Consider the following 25034-nt stretch of genomic DNA (forward strand, 5'->3'; position numbering starts at 1 on the left):
AAAAACTGCTCCTTTCCAGAAGGTACTTGGACAAGTTATCATTGAGTTTGACCAAGAAAATGTGACTGCAAGTTGACTTTGGGAGGCTTTTCTGAAGTTTGTGTCGTTTCCTAATTCTCCTAATGCACACTATAATCTGCCAACGGCGTCAGCTGATATTTGATCTGCTCACTAGTGGGAAGCCAGCCAGGACATGTACCCTCTGGCTTTATGACCCGTCTGTTCCCAGAGGAGAGGGACGCAGATCGGGAGAATGAGGATGGGGATGTCATGGACGGGATCAGGACTGTTGGCGTGAAAAAGAAGTTAACTGTAATGATAACAGAAATGCCATAATGAGATTCCCGGTTAAGAAACGTTTACTGTTTGATCGCTCAAACAAATATACTGTCTTGCTACAGCCTCTATAACATTATTCAAATCACCATCTGTTAATTGCAATAAATGTGCTGTTTAATTTTACATTTTAGAGGCTTTGGATGCAGACTAATCCATACATTACTCGAAATACAAGCATCAAATCCCCGAGTCAGGATTACCGAAATCCTGTTGTTATTGATCACAGAATGAAGCAAGAAATCACTGATTGGTAAAGATGCCTTTTTAAAGAATTTCCCCAATCCATGCAGTGGCGCATGCTACATTACCTCTTTTTTGTGGGGGGGTGGGGGGTTCCCCCTTTTTCTCCCTAATTGTACTTGGCTAATTACCCTATTTTCCGAGCCGTCCCGGTCGCTGCTCCAACCCCTCTGCCAATCCGGGGAGAGCTGCCACATGCCTCCTCCGATTTATGTGCATTCCCCCGCCGCTTCTTTTCACCTGACAGTGAGGAGTTTCGGCAGGGGGACATAGCGCATGGGGGGGGGGGGATCACGCTATTCACCCCAGTTCGTTCCCCCTCCGCCCCGAACAGGCGCTCCGACCGACCAGAGGAGGCGCTAGTGCAGCGACCAGGACACATACCCACATCTGGCTTCCCACCCGGAGACACGAGTCCCAACCAAGCTGGAGGTAACACGGGGATTCGAACCGGCAATCCCCATGTTGGTAGGCAACGGAATAGACTGCTACGCTACCCGGACACCCCGATACACACACCAAAAAAAAAAAAAAAATCACATTGGTGCATGTCAACACTATATTTATGGACTGTGCATGTGGACAGTAAGGGATGGAGGTAAGTTCAGTGACCGAATGGTTTATTTTGATGGTCTGCTTCAGTTCGACTGCTGAGTTTAAAGAACACGAGGCTGCTGAAATATATTGCCGTTAATACAATCCAGCTGTGGGACGTTGATAACTCTTTGGGTGTCCTTTCTTCTATAAGCCACGCCAGTGCAAGATACCCCCAAAGATATACGTCTGGAAATGATGTCCAACCCCGCGTGGAGCAGAACAGCATTAATTCAACCTGTTGTCTTTTTGTGATTACCTCTCTAATGTTATGACGACAATAATTGGCTTGAAATCGTCTGACGTATTAAATTCTCAGTAAACGTGTACATAATTGCCCAACTTACAAAAGGCATTTAACGGACCCGCGGGTCTTGTGTGGCGTGATTAACGGCGGTGACGCTTTTCCTGAGGGGATTTTCTCTGTATGGCTGCAAAAAAAAAAAAGTTGCTTTAATGTTCGATGTTATTGCTTGATCTGTTAAGGTTGTTTATTGGATTTTGGGTCAGATTTTTAGGTTCTGATTTTTTTTCCTCGCGTTTAAACCTGGCTCAGTCGGATACATACCTTTATCAAAGAAATTTAAACGCCTTTTGAGACCGTTTTCCTCCCGAGTTGTGACGTAGTCCGCTTTCTGATTTACGGGGAGTTGGCATTGGCTCCTTCTAAACGGCTGGACGATGCGGTCCTGATGAGAGAAGAGAACGTTTCATCGGCTCCTCCAGAAACGTCGGGCTCGCAGACCCCCGGGGGAGTAAAGTAGGATTTGATATTGTTCAGCGGTTAAGATTCTCTGATTAGAGAACAGGCGGTCAGTGTTCAACTCAGACTGAACAATGCCCTCCGTTCTGGCAACGTTTAAGAAGACTCGAGGTTCGCATCAAGACACAAAGCTAAAAACTTAACTGGGGATGAGTGTCGGGCGGCCGCGGTGAATGGCAGCGAGACAAAAGCTCTCGGCAGCGCCAAAGCTGTCGCACCGTCCACGGCTTTAGGACCAATTTGGACTGGAAGCTTCTCTAACAGTCCTCATGCTGCTATTTACAGGCATTCTTCCCCCGTTTTGCGACCGTCGAGGGAATTGCAACAGGAAATTAGCACAAATTGTTTTCACTTCCACGTTTAATAAGCCTGTCTTGGGGTGTTGTGGGGAGCAGTGTGATAAGGTTAGCCCACGATGGCCTGCTGTTTGCCAGTAGTGCCTCGCCGTAGCCTGGATATGTTGCCCCACTGTAGTAAAACTGTTAAATGTTCCCCACAAGAATGCATTAAATTTAATGAGGTTACGCAGAAAGAGCTGACGCGAGTGGTGGGGATGCTGGTCCGTAAAGAGCCACCGTGTAACGGCCGGACAGATCTTTGGCGATATGTAGGGCAACCCAATATCTCTTCTTATTTCCTTGACATAAAAGGGCCGATAGTATAGCACAGGAAACCGTTGCTGCTCCCTTATCAAAACAGGGACGTTTCCAGGAGCTTTCTATCCCCCGAGGGTGAGGAATGTTCATTTCCAGGATAACAGGAGGTCGGCAAGAGCCCACTGTCGGGAATGATCGCCATAACAACTCCTGAAATTATCCCAAATACCTGTAGGTGCATCATAAAAGGCCATGTGGTAAACAGCTGTGGTAGCTCTTCAGTCTGCCCTCATCCTTCCCACCCAGGATGACTAAGAGCCACTGGGTTGAATTGTTTTGATAATGGTATTGATGTAATACTTAATTGACCCCCCTCAGGAAATTCCGCTTTTTTTCGTCAGGCCCCCTCCACACGGAGGTCAAAGCGACAGAAGAGCATCAGTGACAGAACAGCACGGGTTGAAATTCAGTGTCTCGTTGTGACGCCGTTGTCTGGTGGAGATTCGGTGTTATGCTGCGGAACACCTAAGGAAGTGGACGCTTGCCAAAACTGGGGCTTAAGCTCAAGTCTCCGGGTGAAGAGTGGAATTTCTACTCAGTAAACCAGTCTGTTTAAAAGTTTTAATGATGTTACTCAGGCAGTCTTGAGCAGTCCAGTCAGTGTTACTGAACATGACTGCTTCTTTCACAAAGCCACAAAACCAGAAGACAAAGACCAAAACTTGAAATGTTATCACAATAGGATGCTGGGGCTACCTCAGAGATAAAGAAGTAGAGAGCAATCTTTGTGGACCGGGATGTTTGTTTTGTTTAAGTTGCTAGTTTTGTACCATGAAATATACCTCAGAAACTCCATTGTCCCTGTTCTGAAGTCTTATCAGATTTGATCCCTGATGACTTCACCGGTGTGAGAATTCCCCCCCCCCCCCCCGTTGTCTTGCTTTGGGACAAGGCAACTCATGGAGACACATTCCCCCCCTTTTTTTTCTCCCCAATTGTATCCGGCCAATTACCCCACTCTTCTGTGTCATCGCGGTTGCTGCTCCACCCCCTCTGCCGATCCGGGGAGGGCTGCAGACTGCCACATGCCCTCTCTGATACATGTGGAGTCGTCAGCCGCTTCTTTTCACCTGACAGTGAGGAGTTTCACCAGGGGGACGTAGTGCGTGGAAGGATCCTGCTATTCCCCCCCAGTTCTCCCTCCCCCCTGAACAGACGCCGCGACCAATCAGAGGAGGTGCGAGTGTAGCAACCAGGACACATACCCACATCTGGCTTCCCATCCGCAGACACGGCCAATTGTGTCTGTAGGGACGCTTCACCAAGCCGGGGGCAACACGGGGATAGAAACCGGCGATCCCCGTGTTGGTAGGCAACGGAATAGACCGCTACGCTACCCGGATGCCCCAGAGAGACATTTTTGATTAAACTGGCTGTTACAACCCTATGTGTATATGTGTGTAACTTCCCTCTCCAGGTAATGCACCTCCTCCTGTGGAGCTGCTGGTTGAGCACAGGCGATTTCAACCCCTCATCAGCTGGGCACTAGGGCCGTAACACTGGCCAAATAATAACATGTATATAAAAACCTGCAATTTGTACTGTAATACTTAAAGTAAGTGGTGTTCACGCTTAGAAATGTGTTTTTAGATGTTTGCTCTGATGAGGAAAAGCAGGGCACAAGCACAAGTGTGAAGTTTGTGGCGTCCAGTGCATCTGGCCAGAATTTTGCACATAACCAAAGGAAACAACATTTTGAAACTGTTAAACTTTGTGATGTTAAACTCTTAATCTTGTGAAATGTGTGTGGTTGTGGTCCTCTCATCTGCAGGCCTCACTGGGCGTCTGCTCCAGTCCTTGTGTTTCACCAGTATGAGCTTTGTGCTGCTCCACATCATCTATCAGATCACCGTCAACAGCCTGCTGGCCGGGAACTCCATCGACTCCAGCTTTAACTGTGAGTAGGCCGGCCAGCCACGAATTTATTATTTTTTTTCCCCATAACAAGAATGAGATTATGTCCTCATCAAAACTCAGCTTTGTCCACAAAAATCTATGAAGAAATGTAATGATATTCACATTTCTTCACACATATATGTATTATTATTTTTTTTTTTTTAAATTTTTTTTTGACAGAGGTGAATTTCAAACTCTGGTCATTGGTAGACACATTGACACAACCTGCCTGACAGCCATTTTATCCAAATCCAGGTTAGAACCGAAGCTGAATTTCTATTTAGTTACTGACGCAGTACGATAAATGTCATTGACAGAAACTATGATGAGAAATATTTGTCTATAACCTCACTTTCAGTATGGAAATGAGACCATGGTTGGATATTTTTTGTTGTCGTAGTCATCAGTGAAATTAAAAGTGTTACGTGTAATTCTAATTGAACCCTACATCATTCAGTGATGTGGAAAACAACAGCAAATAAAGCAACAAGCAAGTTCAAATAGAAAGACGGCTGAGCACACACGTTTTCCGACATGTGACGTTTTCCAGTACCCTCAGTAGGCGTTTTTCACGACGACTGCTGCATAGCAGTTCACTGAGGAAAGCGAGCCAGATCTTTTGTAGTGGAACGGCGTCAAAACGTCAACAAAGCCAAATCCGCCCGTCTGATTCCTGTGTCTCTGAAAGCAGAAATCAGGAGGGTGTGGGTGTGTTGTTAACTTTGTCTTAATCAGAATTGCTGCAGAATCGCATTTAATGTGTGATTAATGTTTTTTGTTCTGTCTTTGGTGTGTTTGGTTTATGTTTATTTCAACATATGTAAAGTGTCTTGAGTATTTTGAAAAGCGCTGTACAAATAAAATGTATTATTATTATTACTGTTATTAATCAGTACCATTCAGCAGCCCAGTGATATTTGCTGGTCATGTGACGCTTTGGGCAAGTTGAAATATTACACATGGTACCTTTAACGCTGTTGTACAACTCAAAGTGGTTTACACGTACTGTATATGCTGGGCCCATGATGGAGTAAAAGGGTGAGGTGATAATAAATGGAGCCCAGCAAAGTCTCCCTGCCTTCTGCCCAATGCATGCTGGGATAGACTCCAGCAGCTGTGCCCCTGGATCTGATTTAGTGGGTTGTAGATAATGGATGGGTGGTATTAAATAGAACTGATTGTTTCTGTGTCCGCTGATGTTTCGGCCTGTACTTTTTCCTGTGTAAGATACACAGGAAAAAGCTTTTGACTCTTTTTTTAAAAAAAAATTCTTTTTGGAGTTTTCCCATTTTTTCTCCCCAATTGTACTTGGCTAATTACCCTATTTTCTGTGCCGTCCCTGTCGCTGCTCCATCCCCTCTGCCGATCCGGGGAGGGCTGCAGACTACCACATGCCTCCTCCGATACATGTGGAGTCGCCAGCCGCTTCTTTTCACCTGACAGTGAGGCGTTTCGCCAGGGGGACGTAGCGCGTGGGAGGATCACGCTATTACCCCCAGTCCCCCCCCCCCCGAACAGGCGCCCTGACCGACCAGAGGAGGCGCTAGTGCAGCGACTAGGACACAAACCCACATTCGGCTTCCCATCCACAGACACGGCCAATTCGAACTGACGATCCCCGCGTTGGTAGGCAATGGAATAGACTGTTAGGCTACCTGGATGCCCCCCAAGCTTGTAACTCTTGAACAAGGTCAGGAGACCTATGAAGGCTGTATCGACTGCATTCTGTGCCACCTTATACTCTCCTTCATTGTTGTTAACAGTCTGAATTCCAGTTTTCATGACACTTGGTGGACGCTCTAACCTAAATCTCCTCACACTGCTTATGTGTATACTTTTTCAGCTTGGGTGGTCCCAGTTAGAGCCCTGTACCACCCACTGACCCACCCAGGAGCTATATGTCTTCACCTCAGAAAGTAAAATTTTAAATACTCTATCTCAGACTCAATTATTTTTTTTTTTTTTTTTTTTGCCCTCGTTTAAAACTTTTTGTCTCCGAACAATTTGTGTTGATCTCTCATTGTTTATGGGACATCACAAGAGGGGGAGCTGTGCTGGGTCGGGCCTAATCGGCCATATGTTCATGACAGACTGTCAACATCCGTTCATCCCATCATCTATCATGCAAGTTGTTTTGTGCTTAAACTCTGACCTGGGGCATCGAAGGGCTGTAGATCACCAGAAAGGTGTAGGTTTTTCACAGCTCGAGGGAAGGTTTGCCTCTAAAAAAAAAAAACAAACAAAAAAAACAAAACACGATCCATTTGTTGGAGTAAGGCAGTACATTGAAATGAAATAATGCCTTGAAGGACTCATTCAAAATAGAAGCACTCTGTTGTTGGATTTGGTCATGTTGTCTATATTTATGAATCTCACATATTCCACTATTTAATCTGCTTCCATCGACCGTAGGGAAAGTAAAAAAAAAAAAAAAAGAAGAAAATTCTTGCTGCTTGTTAAAAACACAACAATGTGAGCTACTGAGGTGTTAATAGTTGGCCTTTGGGGTTGCTTATGAAACTTGGTATCAAACAGTAAAAATGTTCGGTGTGTCTAGACGAGGCGGGCCCTGACCTTGTGTACTAACCACTTGTAAATTATGACGGCGCTTGAGCTCATTTTCCACCGTACTGTACGTGCATGGCCTGGTTTTACTGAGAGGGCAGAGCAGACCTTATCACCCCGGGCTAAACAGCGAGCAAGTCTCAGAAAAAAAGCCAAGCGCATAGACTTAAATACTCGCACAGGGAAATCTTTATTGCTGCGAGCTCAAGGGCTCCACTATGTGACAGACTGAACCACCGAATATTCTGGATATGCTCAGAGAAGGCCGCAAGGAAGTCTGATTGGATAGTTTAAAAGAACGTACTTAACTTGTTATTCATTTCCACTTGTGTGGGTACACTGCCGACGTGTTTTTTGTGTCGGACTTCATATCATGGAGCTCGTTCGTCAGAGGGGCAGTTATGAATGCCATGCTTTGTAATTATCTGCAGTGTTTAACAGTGGGTTCATGGCGTGAGCTCTCCGGTGCTCGCTGGTGTTTTGCAGCTGGATCCTGCCTGTCATTAAACACTTAATGAGGCTCACGGTGAAGAGAGATTAGACGCCCGTGATGAAAAGCTGCATCCATTATCCGAACTGCTTATCCTGCGCTCAGGGTCGCGGGGATGCTGGAGCCTATCCCAGCAGTGACTGGGCGACAGGCGGGGAGACACCCTGGACAGGCCGTCAGGCCAGCACACAGGGCCCAGGGGCAATTTAGTACGGCCGAGTCACCTGACCTACATGTCTTTGGACTGTGGGAGGAAACCCACGCAGACACGGGGAGAACATGAAAACTCCACACAGAGGACGACCCGGGACGACCCCAAAGGTTGGACTACCCCAGGGGCTTGAACCCAGGACCTTCTTGCTGTGAGGCGACCGCGCTAACCACTGCGCCACAGTGCCGCCCAGTTATAAATACCATGCTTTGTAATTTTCTGCAGCGTTTAACAGTGGGTTCATGGCGTGAGCTCTCCGCTGCTCGCTGGTGTTTTGCAGCTGGATCCTGCCTGTCATTAGACACTTAATGACGCTCACGGTGAAGAGAGATTAGACACCCGTGATGAAAAGCTGCATATTGAGCTAAATTGAAAAGCAGAGTTTTTTTTCTGTTGTATGATAAAATTGTTAAAAAAAACTACAAGTTTATATATATATATAAATATATATATATATAAATATATATATATATAGTTTATATATATATATATATAAAAGTGCCTATATATATATATATATATATATATATAGAGGCACTTTTCTTTAAAATGACAAAATATTTGAATCAGATGTATTAAAACAGAAACATTTTTAGATAGCATATTTGTCACCCACAGTGAAGAACTGTTTAAACAATGATGGGAGTTGTTGGAAGAGAAGAAAAAAAAGAAGTTTCTTTGTGTGGAACAGGAAGTCCAACATTACTCATTGTCTCCTTGATATACCCGCTTATGCTTCCCAAATAAATCCCTTAACTCAGGTTGCTCGGGCTGATGTTCCGCCCCTTGACACCCTTTTCCTTTTGGCGGCAGAATGTAAACAAGAAGTCCCCCTTCGCGCTGAGGCAGTTATCCTCCCCTCAGATAACTTTATATCATTTCCTCCGTGTCTCTGTTCGCTGGAGCCAAATAAGCCATTAGAGCAGCGAACTGAGTTGAGTATGAATGGGGGTGGGGGGCGGGGGGGGACACATCCCCTGCTGACACGGTAGGTCAGCGACTGGTCACCAGATGAGCCTGGCCCTGACTTCTGACTAAGTCATCCTTCATTCTTGTGTGCTGACCAAACCTGGGCAGGACTAATATCTCAAACTTTTTTTTTTTTTTTTTTGCTTTATTTTTGTCCTTCCTTTGGTGCCAGATGGGTTGGGCGTTTACCACATCAAGTGAATTCACACAGTGTCTGGTCAGTTGTCAGCCATACAGAACACACAAAACCGACCAAATACTTTGCTGTTATTGTTTAAACTTTTTCGCAGTCACCACAAAGTCTTATGTGGCAAAGTCTACCAACCAGGCTCCTACGTAGGTTAAAATAAACCTTAAAAGCGTCCCACCAAATTCTGCTAGACCTGCAGCGGATGGGCCACAGACCTTTCAGCTGTCCATAAGCAACAAAAAGCCTGGCAAACGGCCATTTGGTGACTGCTTCCTAAGAGACAGTCACCGGTCCTTTGTGGTCCTTGGAAAGTCATTCCTCATTCCTTTGCACTAAACTTTACTTTCCTCCATATCCCCACCTACACAAACCCTCTCCACCCCTCTGCAAATGGGATGCAGTTGCCGAATTCACCCGGGGCATGGAGGTTGCCAGCTAATAGCTGTGACATGCTTGAATGTTGCCCCCGCCGCCGTACGTAGGCAGACTTCGAGGGGGGAAAAGAGCAGCTGGACACGAGCCCCTGAGAGAAGGAACAATAATGCCTTTCACACATGCAGTCTTCCCCTGAAATGTTCAGGGACGCTTCCTGCACGGGGTCATATGTGAATGGGGGCAGGGATCGATATTTCAGGGAAATCCGTACCGCCAATTTCCCTCCTCGAGACCATGTGACTTTTAAGGGAAAATGCTGGTAAGGCTGTGTTGTGAATAGGGGTGTCACGATATACCATATTGACGATAAAAAATGAAATATTGATATAGTGTTAATAATACACACGATTATATCACTTAAATAACCCAACGCTTCGTAAATCATTTCCGTTTCTTTCCATTCTCGCTTTGTCTCCCCCCAACGTCACCCCCCCCCCCACACACACACACACGCACCTGAAGTGATGCCGTGACGCAGAACTAGCTAGTGTGGTGATCGCCCAAATTATGTTGCTAAAAGAACTGCGTTTCTGTTTTCACTCACCTCCACACACCCACCAGTCCTGTCAACCAGTGATATGGCTCTGATTTACCCACTGTCGGAGGGGCCGGCCCCCTTACATTCCTTTATGATGAGTTGCACAAATCAGTATGGCGACTGACGCCGGCGGGTAAAGAGTAGGGAGAAGTTAGACCTCCACTCCATCAGCCTACCCAGGCCTTTTTGCCATGTTAAGTCCACATTTGTTATATATTTGCACGTGTCTGCATGAGAAATCATCTCCCCTCATCATCTCAAGGAATCTGTCGAGGATTGTTTGGAGACTTGACAACAGCTTAATAATCACTCACCATGATTGATTATTAAGCTGATTACTAAGCTGATTATTAAACGATTATTATAACCGTGAGCCGGTGAAAGCCAGTGACCATTTGTCTCTTTTTTTTTCATCTTCTTGACCAAAGCTTTGGGGGGGGTTTGTGGATTTTTTTTTCTCGAGTTAGCTGAACAGAACTACGGTTGGGAATACTTGGTTGTTTTGAGTTTTGTTTGTTGGATAACCAGGAAATCCTGAAGTGGAGCATTTTTGTTGAGTGAGCTGAACTGAATTGAGCTGGTAGGGGTAACTGGGAAATCCCGAAGTGGAGTATGTTTGCTTTATAAACTGAACTGAATTATAAGGAACTTTTTTTCTTTCCCTTTTGCTCTAATATCCATCCATCCATTATCCAAATCGCTTATCCTGCTCTCAGGGTCATGGGGATGCTGGAGCCTATCCCAGCAGTCAGTGGGCGGCAGGCGGGGAGACATTCTTGGACAGGCCGCCAGGCCATCACAGGGCTTTGCTCTAATATAACCTTTGAAAATTGACTGGTATGGTTGAGTTTATTTAAACTGAGTGTTTTGTTTCCCTGCCTTGCATGTAATTATACATTTGCTTGTAAAAAAATAACCAGGGGTCATGTGTATTCTGAATGCATGTATCCTTTGTGGGGTCGTTGGGCATTGTCACACTGACAGTACTCTAGCCCAGTGACATGGGGGGGGGCAATCATATTTCGGGGAGGAGGGGCACCCCTTTAGACACGCCCCTGAGACCACATGATGTAAATTAAAAACTAGCTGACTAAAATTCGGATGCGAGTGAATCATTGATATTTTGGAAAAGCTTTGGATGAAGGGACGGGGGCTGTTGAGTAAAGATAGAAGAGACGGTGACGTTATTTTCAGAAATAAAACAACAGTGCGGTTATTTTCCCTCTGTTGCTGAATTAACAATTAACAGATAAGAAGTGTAACTTTTCCTGTTAACTTTGAGCTGTTTATTTTCCCCCAAAGGGCATTGCTTTGGTTATTTTTTTTGGGGGGGGGGGTAAATTTGATGTAAAAAAAAAAAGCATGAAAAAAAGTGAATCAGCCGTACTAAATTGTCCCTAGGTGTGAGTGTGTCGGCTCTGTGATGGCGTGGCAGCCTGGCCAGGGTGTTTCCCCCGCCTGCCGCCCAGTGACCGCTGGGATAGGCTCCAGGTTTGGATAATGGACGGATGCATATTGACTTGGACTGGTTTAAACTTGGTCGAACCGCTATGCTGGCTAGTAATTACCACAGTGTGTGGCTACTACTGCCGTGCAAAATCACATCTCAGGGGCGCCCCAGTGGCTCACCTGGTAGAGGACATAAGACTGAATACTTACCGTAGCACGTCACCCTGTCGCTATCGAATAAAGGCAGAAAATGCCAAAAAAATAGTCTTTAAACATTTTTTAAAAAAAAATCATGTCATGAGAAGTGTCAGTACATGGTCGGTGGACATTAAGTCACAGTATATAGAGTGGTTAGGTGTCAGTCTGTGGTCTCACACACACACTTTCCATCCCCCGCTCCCCACGAGTGATTTCGTTCCAGCTGACATTGTATTAATGGCAGATGTTGGGCTGTGTGGATATTTATTTATCAGTTCATCCGGTTGCCTTTTCACTATCCATTAACTTTAAATTTCCATTCTGTACGTTTTTGTAGTACAGTTATGGTTACAGACTCTCTCTCCACTTCCCCGCACTCGTATTTTGAGTGTAATTCATTTGCCAAAAAAGAGACAGAATGCACAATAACAAAGTTAAAGATGATAGCATTTTTTTTTCTTCAAAATTTCTCTAGATATCAGGACGGTATCGTTATCGTGATTCTTTTGGCCACGATCGTGTGGTGAGAATCTGAGCTCGTGACAGCCCCTAGTTGTGAATGAAAGCGGTAATGTTGCAGGGAAGCGCGCGTAAAGTCTTAACGTCCGTCTGACGAAAGACGCTTTCACGCCACCAAATCACAAGACTGCGCCGATGATGCGTTTGAATCCGAGATGGTTGCTTTGCCTCGTGGGTGATGTGATAACTGCAATACAAGTTCTTCTGTTTTTCAAGGATGGCTGGAAACTGGGCGGCTTCAGAAATAAGGGGCATCCGGGTAGCATGGCGGTCTGTTCCGTTGCCTACTAACAAGGGATCTCGGGTTCGAATCCCCATGTTACCTCCGGCTTGGTCGGGTGTCCCTGCAGGCCGTGTCTGCGGGTGGGAAGCAGGCTGTCGGTATGTGTCCTGGTCGCTGCACTAGCGCCTCCTCCAGTTGGTCGGGGCGCCTGTTCGGGGGGGAAGGGGGAATTGGGGGCAATAGCGTGATCCTCCCACGCGCTACGCCCCCTGGCAAAACTCCTCACTGTCAGGTGAAAAGAAGCGGCTGGCAACTCCACATGAATCGGAGGAGGCATGTGGTAGTCTGCAGCCCTCCCCGGATCGGCAGAGTGGGCGGAGCAGTGACCGGAAGAGTGGGGTAATTGTTCGGGTACAATTGGGGAGAGAAAAAGAAAAAAGAAATAAAGGGAGCTCCTCTCAGTCCATGCAGAGGACAAAATGGATATCCATGAAGTAAAACTAATTTTTATGAAACGGCTTTTAGTTAGAGGTTTTCTTTTTGTATTCTGTTTTTATTCACTTATTTTTTTCTTATTCTTTTTAATCTACGTTTCTATTTCTTGATTTTGTGTATTTTCTGTTTTTGTGTCCGTAAAGCACTTTTTAAACTTGTTTCTGAAACATGCTATACAAATATAGTTGATTTATTATTGCTGTTATTATCCGCTGGGCTGGCCGTTGCCCTGTCTATACCGGCATCGCCATGGCGTGTGTGGAAAGGCCCAAGACGGAAGTGTTCCTGCATGTAGCTGCGTGTGTGAATAGTGAACATCGCCTGTATATAGTCAGTCCTTGTGTGTATATATCTGAAGATTGTTATGTTGTAGTGTTGTTATTCTATGTTAAGTACACCATGAGAGCCACGAAACTGGAGTCAAAATTCCACATGTGTGCAAACCTACATGGCCAATGAACCTGATTCTGATTCTGGTTCTGAAATCACTCGCGGTGCCCGAAAGGTTATCACAGTAATTTACCGGGCACTATGTGTGAAGAGCACTAATGAAACCTGCGCAGGGCGCCGCTGAGAGCTGAACAGCCCAGCGAGCACAGAGGGCTTTTTTATGGTGACTGCATAAAGTCTGAGAGCAGGTATTTTGGCCAGAGTAGCGAATGGACCAGCATCAAAGAGCAGGAGCAAGACTCCACGCTGTAATACATAATGCTACATCAAAATTTCAGAGATAAGACTGCGCCCCAACTGCACCTCCAGCATTATAACTGCATGATGTCATGTGCAAAGTTCGTTTCTCTTGCACCTGTCTGCTCAGTTTTTTCTGGATGAACATTAAATGTAATCCCATTTTTTATTAGTTTACCATCTGGGTTTGATCTTTGTAGATTTCGCCAATATGCATAATGACTATGATACTCGCCGACTTCATTGTGGGGGTTTTGGGCATGGCAGCGCCGCTGGACATAGCTTCCTCTGAGCACGAGCGTCAGGCACATTTCAGCAACCCGATTTAGCCCAATTATTGTAACCAACTTATTTGGAAGTGAAAGCAAAAGTGCAAGTTAAAAGTTCTTGAATTGTCCAATATTATCAGCAATGCTCCTCCACATTGGTGAGCTGCATCCTCAGCATGCAGTCTACCTCTGGTTCGACTGCATACTGAGGTCTGTGAATGTTCTCATTCATCCAGGTCATGTTATCCAAAGGAGTTGAATCAAGTGCAACTGGACTTGGTATATATCCGTGAAGACGTTTCGCCTCTCATCCAAGAGGCTTCATCAGTTCATGCCTCTCTGACTAGACCAAGCTAGTCTGACTGGCTGGTGATGAAACTCAGATATTTATCCTCTTTGGAGTTGATATGAGAGCTATTGATGTCCATGGCTCTTTCTTTTCCGATGTTTAGCAATGCCCGTCGTTATCAGAGGTATTGATATGTGTGGCTCTTTTGTGTTCCGATGTTTAGCCACGCCCGTCGTTATCAGAGCTATTGATGTGCATGGCTCTTTGTGATCTGATGTTAAGCAGCGACGGTCGTACTGAGGGGTTCTGTTATTGAAGTGGTTTAAGGATCGCATTCCTTGGCACCATAAGATGCCATTGTAAAGCTGTGTATGTATAGTGGTGGTCCTGTATCCAAAATCTCCATAACAAAGCAAGTGAGTAAAATTGTGTCATATTCAAATTTATCAAATTATATCATAATGGGTTGTTAAAAACCGGAATTATCCTTTAAGTGTGACTGGTGTCTGAAATTAGATATTCGTGAGATACATCTGTTTTGCCTGAAGTCACTCCCTCGTATGCCATCTTTCTTTTCAAAGACTGCGGATAAAAAAAAAAGAAAGAGAAAAAAAAGGTCTATATCCTTTTACCAGTATGTAAGTTTTAATGTCACTATCTCCCTCTGCTATTAAGGGGGAAACCAGAGTGGTTGAGTGGCCATTGAGGCTGACAAGTGGGCATCTTCTGTTACAGAAGGTTTTTTTTTTGTTTACAGAAATAGGCCCACAACAAACTGAGAGGTTTCAACACTGTCAATAGTCTGACTTCCCAGAATCAACCCCTACTCTACTAGACCTGCTCCCATCAATAATCTCAACACCTACACTACACTTGACTATTCTGAACACTGCACCTGTACATACGATGATGATGATGATAATGATAAAAATGATGCATTTTATTTGTAGAGCGCTTTCAAAAGTATTCAAAGATGCTTTACATATGTTAAAATAAGCATAAAAACAGCACACCAAAAGCATACAACACATTAATCACACATGAAAAGTAATTCTGAGGAGGGGAGTATTAATTAATGATGTGAATGTGGACAGATGGGTGCAGTCTCTGATGTGTTTGGGGAGGGGTCTCCAGAGGGAGGGGGCAGCTGTGGAGAAGGCTCTGTCACCCCAGGTCCGGTGGTCCTGTGTGGTGGAGACAGGAGGTTGGCATCGGAGGAGTGAAGGCCACGGGGAGCAGTATGGTAGTGGAGCAGGTCAGTGAGGTAGGAGGGGGCCTGGTTACGGAGGGCTTTGTGAGTGAGGAGAAGGACTTTGAATTGAATCGGTTGTGGGACAGGGAGCCGGTGGAGGTCCTGGAGGTCAGGTGTGGTGTGGTCACGGGAGCGGGAGTGGGGGAGCAGGCGGGCAGTAGAGTTGTGGATGGACTGGAGTTTGTTTAGGACTTTGGATGATGAGCCGCAGAGAATGCTGCTGCAGTAGTCAGTTCTGGATGTGATGAAGGCATGGATCAGGTTTCAGCAGCAGAGAAGGAGCGTGATGGGCGGAGACGAGCTTTTTTTTTAACGTGGAAAAAGGCAAGTCTGGGGCGTCGTATTAATCTTTACTATGGGCAAATTTGTTCTTACACACCCAATGGAATTTAGCCCTCAAGATGGTCTGACAGGCAGAAGCAAAAGCATGTTGGTTATTAGTAATTCCTGCCTCCTGGCATCTGTTGTCTACCTCTTGCAATGAGCAATCACCCAGGCCTGCAAAGACATCAGTGTTAGCCAATCGGTGTCGAAATTCGGGGGTTACCCGGGTTCGATACTGGTCTCTGAGACAAACTTCAGGGCTAAAAAATCCCATGGGTGGTTGCGACCAAATCTGCCCACAGTAACGACTGATACAAGAGGCCCCTGGTGATGTGATTGAGGTGGTGTTCAGGGAGGTTGCTGTCAAAAATGATTCTGAGGTTGCGGATGTGTGGGGAGGGAGACAGGGTGGGGTTATCGATGGTGAGGCAGAAGTTGTGATTGGTTTTGGTAAGGGATTCAGGACCGATGATGACCCTGTCAGATTTAGTTTGAAATTACACACAGTCCACAAGCTTATGCCGTAATGTTTGTCTTCTTTCAGCGTATGTAGACGAGGACATCTGATCATAAACCAAGAAGTGATTGTGATCTGGCGTCTTTTAGGTTTTGTTTCATGCAATGTGCCAATATCCAAAACACTCCTGCCCCGCTTCCTCCGCCGCTGACTGATACTGCAGCACAGGTTTGTCGCTTGGTCTCGTCTAAAGCTTTCCTCCACATCTACAGAAACTCAGGCTGCTTCCTGTTTTCGGTCACATGATAGATAGTTACTCATTTCCTTTCGGAAATTCGGTGTCATAAGGATAAATATCCTGAGTATTTCAAGGTCATCTTTTGATAAAAAAAATTTTTTTTTCGCTGTGGAAAGAAGCACCTTAACCATTTATAATGAAGCATTTTCTTTAAAAATAACATATCTACTAGAAAGTGAACGCTTTGTTTTTAAAGTGAGTTTTACAACATTTTGTGGTACTAATTATCTTTCCTTTATAAATATATATTGCACTGTTATAGATTGAATTTGGCATGTCTCTTGACAAGTATTGGTGCAGAATTATTATTATTATTGTTATTTTAAATCTCCTTACCACCGGCTGCAGGTCACGGGGGTTGTTTACAAAGGTAGCCCGGTCTCAACACTTCTTTCTACTTTCGTTTCTATTCTGTTTCTTGTCTTATTTAGTAAAGTGCTGCCAGCGAAGCCTGTCTCAACAGCTTCACTGCTCCGTGTAGCCTGAAGAAAAAAACCCTCCAGAGCAACGCAACACCTAATTAGCTGCCTAATAAACTGACAACACACCCGGCCGTATTGATTTGTCACTGAGTCGAGCTTCTCAAGTCGCAGAGCGGCTCGCTTTGCTTGGCAACACAACAAAGGGCCGGCAGTTTTTGTCAATTTGGCAGCCCGAGTGACTGAGCTGAATACCTGGAAATGTTTCTTTGAGCTCAGGAGTGACGTTCAGGAACCGCGGAAACCAGTCCAAGACCAGGACCAAAGCTCACCTGAAATATATAATGATCTTGTTTTCACATCAAGCGTTTCCCTATAGTGTGCGGGTTTGAGGAGTTTGGCTCTGGAATGAGAGGTGACCATCCATACAAGAAGTTTGATAGTATGATAAAAATAAATCAGATAAAGATTAAAAAAAAAAAAGAAGATGTATATATTTTTTTTGAGGTACTTGTTTAAGCATGTTTTTAGGGGCATCCGGATGGTGTGGCGCTCTATTCCGTTGCCTGCCAACATGTGGATTGTCGGTTCGAATCCCTGTGTTATTTCCAGCTTGGTCGGGCATCCCTACAGACACAGCCGGATATGTGTATGTATCCTGGTCGCTGCACTAGCGCCTCCTCTGGTCGGTCGGGGCGCCTGTTGGGGGGGGGGCTGGGGGGAATAGCGTGATCCTCCCACGCGCTACGTCCCCCTGGCGAAACTCCTCACTGTCAGGGGAAAAGAAGCGGCGGGCGACCCCACATGTATCGAAGGAGGCATGTGGTAGTCTGCAGCCCTCCCCGGATCAGCAGAGGGGGTGGGGCAGCGACGGGGACGACTTCGAAGAGTGGGGTAATTGGCCGGATACAATTGGGGACATAAAGGGGGGGGGGCATGTTTTTGAAATAACACCAAACAGGTTTACGTACTGGATCTTCTGTATTTTAAAGAAATGCGATGGGGTCCTTCAGGCAACAGAGATGCTAACGGTTCAAAACTGGACTCTTTATTGTCTCACAGTTCTACATTTTACAAACCAATAAACTATAAGCGGCATTGTGTATGGGGGGTTACGATGCACTTCTTGGCCAACACACTTCCTGGTGTATTAATGTCTTCCTGTGTCTTTTGTTCGTCCAGGTTCCACATGGGAAAAGTCCATAAGGCAGATCGGCTTTGAGAGGTAAGAGTATTTATGACGTGATCCTTCACGGCAGCTTTTACTAGCATGTTAAATTTATAATGATGTTGTTCAGGGCTGGGACGTGTCACGACAACAGGTTGTGATCACGTGCCGTCACCCCTGAATTTGGATCAGTCAGCACATTTTGTCCACTGAGATGAAATACAGCACACTTTATAGTGAATAAGAGTGTGCAGATCAGAAGGAGGTATTGACAAAAAGAAAAAGAACAGACAGATATGAGTTACAGAGATGTACAGATGCTTGGTTTTAATTTGACAAGACACAGGAAGTTGTTTTGTTTTTTTTGTTTTTGTCAGAGCAATCTGTCAAGAAGTCCTTGAATTATTCCTCCCGCAGTGGTCATGAAACATAAAATGTGTAATGGTGGATTTTGGTTAATCGAGCCGTTCTCCAGTCGGCCTGTTCAGACGCCGTCTATTTTTGCAAACTGTTAAGGTTCACCGCCGTGACTGTGGCCTTATTACATACAGGGAGCAACACCAATATGACCACAGAGCCATGTCACAAGTCCTCCCGCCTTTTTTTTCTCCCCAGTTGTATCCAGCCAATTACCCCATTCTTCTGAGCCGCCCTGGTCGCTGCTCCACCCCCTCTGCCGATCCGGGGGAGGGCTGCAGACTACCACATGCCTCCTCCGATACATGTGGAGTCACCAGCCGCTTCTTTTCACCTGACAGTGAGGAGTTTTTCCAGGGGGACGCAGCACATGGGAGGATCACGCTATTCCCCCCAGTCTCCCCCCAACCGACCAGAGGAGGCGTTAGTGCAGCGACCAGGACACATACCCATATCCGACCTCCCACCTGCAGACACGGTCAAATGTGGGATTTGAACCGCCGATCCCCGTGTTGGTAGGCAACAGAATAGACCACTACACTACCCGGATGCCTCATGTTACAAGTCTGTGTTGCATACAAGATCAATCCTACCTGTTATATAAGTTGTGACTCTTAGTCCGTCCATCCATTACCCAAGCCGCTTATCCCAAGTGGGGTTGCGGGATGCTGGAGCCTATCCCAGCAGGCACTGTGTGGTGGAGCAGGGACCAGGACGGCTCGGACAAGTACAATTGGGAAGAAAAAGCGGGGGGGGGAAATCCAACCCCCCCCCCTCAAAAAAACCACCACATTTAGCCAAACTGCACCTGTAATAGTGTGTTAATGCTGCTAACCTGTAGGTTTGTGGGTTCCTAGATGAAACTAAATGACAACTGGTTTATGGAGCTGGTATTTATCTGAGTGTGAGTCGGCCTCTGTTTCCGCTGCCCCCAACGATCGTGCTACAAGTGTTAGTCCGGGAATCTCCAAAGTCTGCCACGTTCTTTTTCCACCACTCGAGAGCCCTCCACGCATAGTATACTGTAAGTGGTGGAAGCCGAGCCATAAAACACACACACACACACACTTACACAGCTGCAGTGTGCGTGTGCTATAGGAGGATGCTCTCTCTCTCTCTCTCCCGCTCACCGGCCTGTGAGGAGGAGGGGGGCTTGATGTGCTGTGAATGGCCTGCCATTGACCCAGCGATACAGACAGAACCTGAAGTCAGATGTGCGGGTTTCTAATGAGAACTCACAGCTGCTGTGTATCAAGAGCCGCTCTGTTTTTCCCCTTCCCCCCCCTTTTTTTTTTTTAAGGCACGACCTCTCGATGAATCCCAAATATTTGTCTAGTTGTCTACACATTTGTCTGTGAAGTTACAGTCTTTTGATGGAGGCCGCGGGTGACCGTAATTACCTATACGGCCGTAGGCGGGGGGGAAGACGCTGCCGCCGCTCACGTTGTCGTGACGCTCTGGCGCGGTAAAACAGGCGGTGAGAGGAGAGGATCCGGCTCGGCCTCGCCTGGCGCTGCGGGTTTCCATCGCTCCTGTCCATGTGAGGATGTGATGCTCGAAGCCTCACGACGGTAAAGCCGGCATCACATGGAAACAGACGGCCTTGATTTGATTAACATTGCCGGGGGGAGGGGGGGGGACTTGAGAGCTGATTATTTACCCGGGTGTGCATTTTCCATCGCGCCAACGAGCGCTCGCTTGTCAACTTGTTAACTTTCACAAGCTTTGCAGGCGGCGGCGGTGCAGCGGAGGCCGGGCCGGGATGGGCCGTGCCGATGCTGCTGCTCTTTTAAAAGGAGTCAGTCGTTCGCAGCTCAATTCGACATTTATTCCACTTTCTCTCCCCGCAACCTGTGTCGCACAAGTTCGCCGGCGTGCTTTTGTTTATCGTAAACAGTTTAATTGTTCGCGGAGCTCAGCGTGAAATAAAAAGAGAAACACTTCTGGGGTTTAAAAAACAGGATGCGCCGCGATTGCTGTAAAACTGAAATAGACATCAGCCCGGGACGGTTAAAAAGTTCTTATAAATGGTTTTGAAATCTGTAAGCCATTCCGAGGACTGTTTTCATTCGCTTTAATCCGCCGTCCAATCATGACACGTCGTAAAACCTGTCCTCATGCGGCTCAGGAGGCCTCCGATTGAATCATTTGAAAGCTGTTGTTGCTCGAACCGTCATGGCAACTGTCGCCCACTACTGTTTAACTTCCTGTCTGAGCAAACCGTCATGTAATTCGTCGTAGGTGAGTACATTAAATCAGATGACATATGCCGCCGAGGCGTTGTTTACCCACGGCAGTAAGACCACAAAACCTCAAGCGTATTCTGTGCTTCAGCTGGTCGATGACGGGACATTCTGTGCCAAGCCAGCCGTGGGTCAGATGATATGTGAAGACCGGTCACGGACCTCGGTTCCGCCTGTGGGATATGGCGGGGTTCGCCATATTGGGTTTACCACATCAGGATCATTCATGTAATGTCGAGCAGAGCTGATTTTTTAATACAGTGGGAATTGTTATCTTGTCTTCTGCTGCAATTCTGTGATACTCCCAAGTTCCTTTAAATTAGCATGAGAGGTCATTTGGGGACAGGATTTCCTGCTGTGAGTTTACATACATCATGTTTTGGACTGGATTTCCGGGGCGTCCAGGTAGCGTGGCGGTCTCTTCCGTTGCCTACCAACATGGGGATCGCCAGTTCGAATCCCCGTGTTGCCTCCGGCTTGGTCGGGTGTCCCTACAGACACTGTGTCTGCGGGTGGGAAGCCGGATGTGGGTACGTGTCCTGGCCGCTGCACTAGCGCCTCCTCTGGTCGGTTGGGGCTCCTGTTCGTGGGGGGGGGGGGATAGTGTGATCCTCCCACGCACTACGTCCCCCTGGTAAAACTCCTCACTGTCCGGTGAAAAGAAGCGGCTGGCGACTCCAAATGTATTGGAGGAGGCATGTGGTAGTCTGCAGCCCTCCCCGGATCGGCAGAGGGCGGTGGAGCAGCGACCGGGACGGCTCGGAAGAGTGGGGTAATTGGCCGGATACAATTGGGGAGAAAAAGGGGGGGGGGGATCTGAGCTGGTGCGGGAGGTGGAGCAGTACCAACTTGATATAGTTGGGCTCACCTCCACACATAGTTCTGTGGTACCAAACTCTTGGAGAGGGGCTGGACTCATTCCTTTTCTGGAGTTGGCCAAGGGGACAGGCGCCGGGCGGGTGTGGGGATACTCACAAGTCCCCGGTTGAGTGCCGCCGTGTTGGAGGTCTCCCCAGGGAATGAGAGGGTCGCCTCTATACGACCGCGAGTCGCTGGGGGGGGGGGCTGTGACTGTTGTGTGTGCTCATGCACCGAATAGCAGTTCGGAGTATCTGGCCTTCTTTCAGTCTCTGGGCGGTGTCCTGGATAGGGCTCCACCTCGGGACTCTATATTTCTGCTGGGGGAATTGGAGGGGCAGGATTGGGAGGAACAGCCTCTCCAATCTGAACCTGAGTGGGGCCTTGTTATTGGACTTCTCTGCGAGTCATGGATTGGCCACAAAAATTAGCATGAGAGATAATTCGGGGGTCAGATTTCCTGCCGTGAGTTCACATCCATCATGTTTCCGACTGGATTTTCATAAAACATTAAAATCTTAAAGATCGAAACTAATTTCTGTTCCTTTGCATGAATTTTGTGGAGCGTAGCGAGAGAGAAGAACTTGTCGGTTTTGAGTAGGTGTGTTGTTATGAAGACTGTACAGAGATCCCCCAAAGGAGACGATGGCGTTTTTTTTTTCCAGGGGAGCGAACACGTTTCAGGTTATAATGCGTTTTCTCACCGCCCGTGGTGTCGATAATCCATCTGAAACAGGCAAGAACGGTTTCATTAGAGTGGGTGGAACGCCACATAAAAGCTGAAGCATACAACACATATTAAAATAAACGGCATGTTTTGGAAAAATCCAGATTCCCGGTTAGAGGAGGTATTTCTGTCTAATGCAAGTGGCCAACCTGAACGTCTGCGGTAGCTGTTCCGTAACTTTCCTCCCGACCGACTTCCAACTTAACCTTAACCTTGCTGAAGTAAATAATAAAAACATGCTGCTCGATGATTTAAAAAGAAAAGCCTTGATAATTTGATTATGAGGAGATCGGTTTGTGTTAGTCATAGTTCCCGGACTGTTGTTGCTGTTGTCTTTCACCATCATGTGACGGACTTCTGCAGAGGAATGTCAGATTCACTCCTCACTTCTGACAGATTCAGGGAAGCAGCTGTTAAATGTCGCCTGCCCAGAAATTCACCATCTAGTCTTTGTCTCCTCCCCTCGCTCTCTCCCTCTACCTCTCTCTGTCTCTCGCTCGCTCTCTCTCTCCCTCACTCTCTCTCTCTCTCCCCCTCTCTCTGTCTCTGTCGCTCTCTCCCTCTCTCTCCCTCTCCCTCTCACTCCCTCTCTCTCTCTCGCTTTCTCTCTCTCTCTCCCTCTCTCTCTGTCTCTGTCACTCTGTCCCTGTCTGTCTCTCTGTCTCTCTCTGTCTCTCTCTCTTGCTGTCTCTCTCTCTTGCTCTCTCCCTCTCTCTCTCTTGCTCTCTCTCCCTCTCTCTCTCGCTCTCTCCCTCTCCCTCTCTCCCTCTCACTCACTCTCTCTCCCTCTCTCTCTGTCTCTGTCACTCTCTCCCTCTCTCTCCCTCTCCCTCTCTCCCTCTCACTCACTCACTCTCTCTCCCTCTCTCTCTGTCTCTGTCGCTCTCTCCCTCTCCCTCTCTCCCTCTCACTCACTCTCTCTCCCTCTCTCTCTGTCTCTGTCACTCTGTCCCTGTCTGTGTCTCTCTGTCTCTCTCTGTCTCTCTCTCTTGCTGTCTCTCTCTCTTGCTCTCTCCCTCTCTCTCTCTTGCTCTCTCTCCCTCTCTCTCTCGCTCTCTCTCCCTCTCCCTCTCTCCCTCTCACTCACTCTCTCTCCCTCTCTCTCTGTCTCTGTCACTCTGTCCCTGTCTGTGTCTCTCTGTCTCTCTCTCTCTTGCTGTCTCTCTCTCTTGCTCTCTCCCTCTCTCTCTCTTGCTCTCTCTCCCTCTCTCTCTCGCTCTCTCCCTCACTCTCTGTCTCTCTCTCCCTCCGTCTTTCTCTCTATCCCCAGTGTGATTGGTGCAGACGCACCAAATGGCATCCGGGTGTTCATCCCTGACATCGGCATGTTCATGGCAGGCTTGGCCATCTGGCTGTTGTGTCGCAGCCTGGTCCAGAAGAGGCCGCCTGAGGACATGGCCCATTACAACTCTGACTTCGAACCAGAGGAGCAAGTGAGTTTCATTTGTGGCAAGAACACAATACACTGGAAGGCATTGCCTTCTGTCTGTCTGTCTGTCTGTCTGTCTGTCTGTCTGTCTGTCTAGAGATCCACATACCTGTGTCTGCCTGTCTGTCTGTCTGTCTGTCTGTCTGTCTGTCTGTCTGTCTGTCTGTCTGTCTAGAGATCCACATACCTGTGTCTGCCTGTCTGTCTACTCTCTTTCACTTATTGACATGGGTAGGTTTTCACAATGTTAAATTTTCATCTGGGAGTGCTCTCATGCCTCATACAAACCGCAGGGAGAGGAGGATGGGTTGAAGAGTGTTCCTCATGAGTGTTCTTGGAATGATGATGGCTTGGAAAACAGCTCCCATCACCCTGGCACGTCCCTCCCTTTCCTTTACGACTTGGCGTTAATTCAATCCACATTCACTTTCACTCTGTCTGCTGCACTCACGCTGGTGCAGATGGCATGGCTCCCTATTACGCCTGTGCAATTCTTTAATTATTATTATTATCATTTATGTCAATTATGTATTTGAGTTGAAATTGTCGATTGAGCCAAATGGGCTTTGTGCCATGAACCACTCTCTTTGTCTAATGCCTCATGTACTGTACAGAAATAAGAGTAGACCGTCTAATCCTCGTAGTAGTTTTACTTCACATAGGCAGTAAGAAAGATGAAGAAGATCTGTAGTGGAGGAGATATGGGAGAGAAAGTTGTTGAAGGATTTCCGCTAAGACCAGCATAGAGGCTGAATAAACACCATGTCCAGATGAACTGATTCGGCTTTCTTTCTCTGAGCAGTTGGTTTCTCAGAGAGCTTATCTCACCTCAGCTAATTCATCAAGTGTAGTCGCCCAACCACACACGCTGCCTAAACCCGTTCCAGTTGAGGAAAGCAAAAAGGGATTTTCAGTCCTCATTCAAGGTGTGCAGAGTAGACGGCATTTGCTGCGCTGGTGTCACCTGGACCACAGAGAGCTCCGTCACTGGAGCTGCAGGGTCATTCATCGTCAAACACTGACATGTGACTATAATATGACCACGCAGCCAGATGTTGTAAACCCAGGCCCAGCTTCACTTTAAAGAAGAGTTTTCTTTACACCAGTGTGAGAAGCAATTGGAGTTGCTTGGTTAGAGTGTAACGGGGGCAGTTTTATAATCGGAAGGTTTCTGGTTCAAATCCCAGAACCGGCAGGGAAAATGTGGCTGGGGGGGGGGAAATGAAGGACTATCACTCTTCCCTCCCTCAATAAAGCTTCTGGGAAGCTTCCCAGCGTGAATGTAAAGGGCGCTGCTCAAAAAGACTGTGTGTTCAGTTAACTTAGCCTCTCGTAGTGAACTAACGGTTATAAATAACCTAAAACTAACTTTTTAGCTATTATTTGGTATGCCAATTCAAATCTGTGAATGCTGGGCGTCCGGGTAG

General features: G+C 46.8%; 1 protein-coding gene across 1 annotated transcript in view; it reads left to right on the forward strand.

Annotated features, from left to right (window-relative positions):
- Positions 1–25034, forward strand: part of LOC130124034 (piezo-type mechanosensitive ion channel component 2) — a 125589-nt gene that overhangs the window by 14092 nt on the left and 86463 nt on the right. The window contains exons 3-5 of the mRNA XM_056293397.1: positions 4364–4489; positions 17948–17990; positions 23449–23611. Of these exons, the coding sequence (XP_056149372.1) occupies positions 4364–4489; positions 17948–17990; positions 23449–23611 (332 nt within the window). The remainder of the gene's footprint in view (positions 1–4363; positions 4490–17947; positions 17991–23448; positions 23612–25034) is intronic.

The sequence above is a fragment of the Lampris incognitus genome, chromosome 14 (assembly GCF_029633865.1).
Source record: "Lampris incognitus isolate fLamInc1 chromosome 14, fLamInc1.hap2, whole genome shotgun sequence".
NCBI classification, from domain to species: domain Eukaryota; kingdom Metazoa; phylum Chordata; class Actinopteri; order Lampriformes; family Lampridae; genus Lampris; species Lampris incognitus.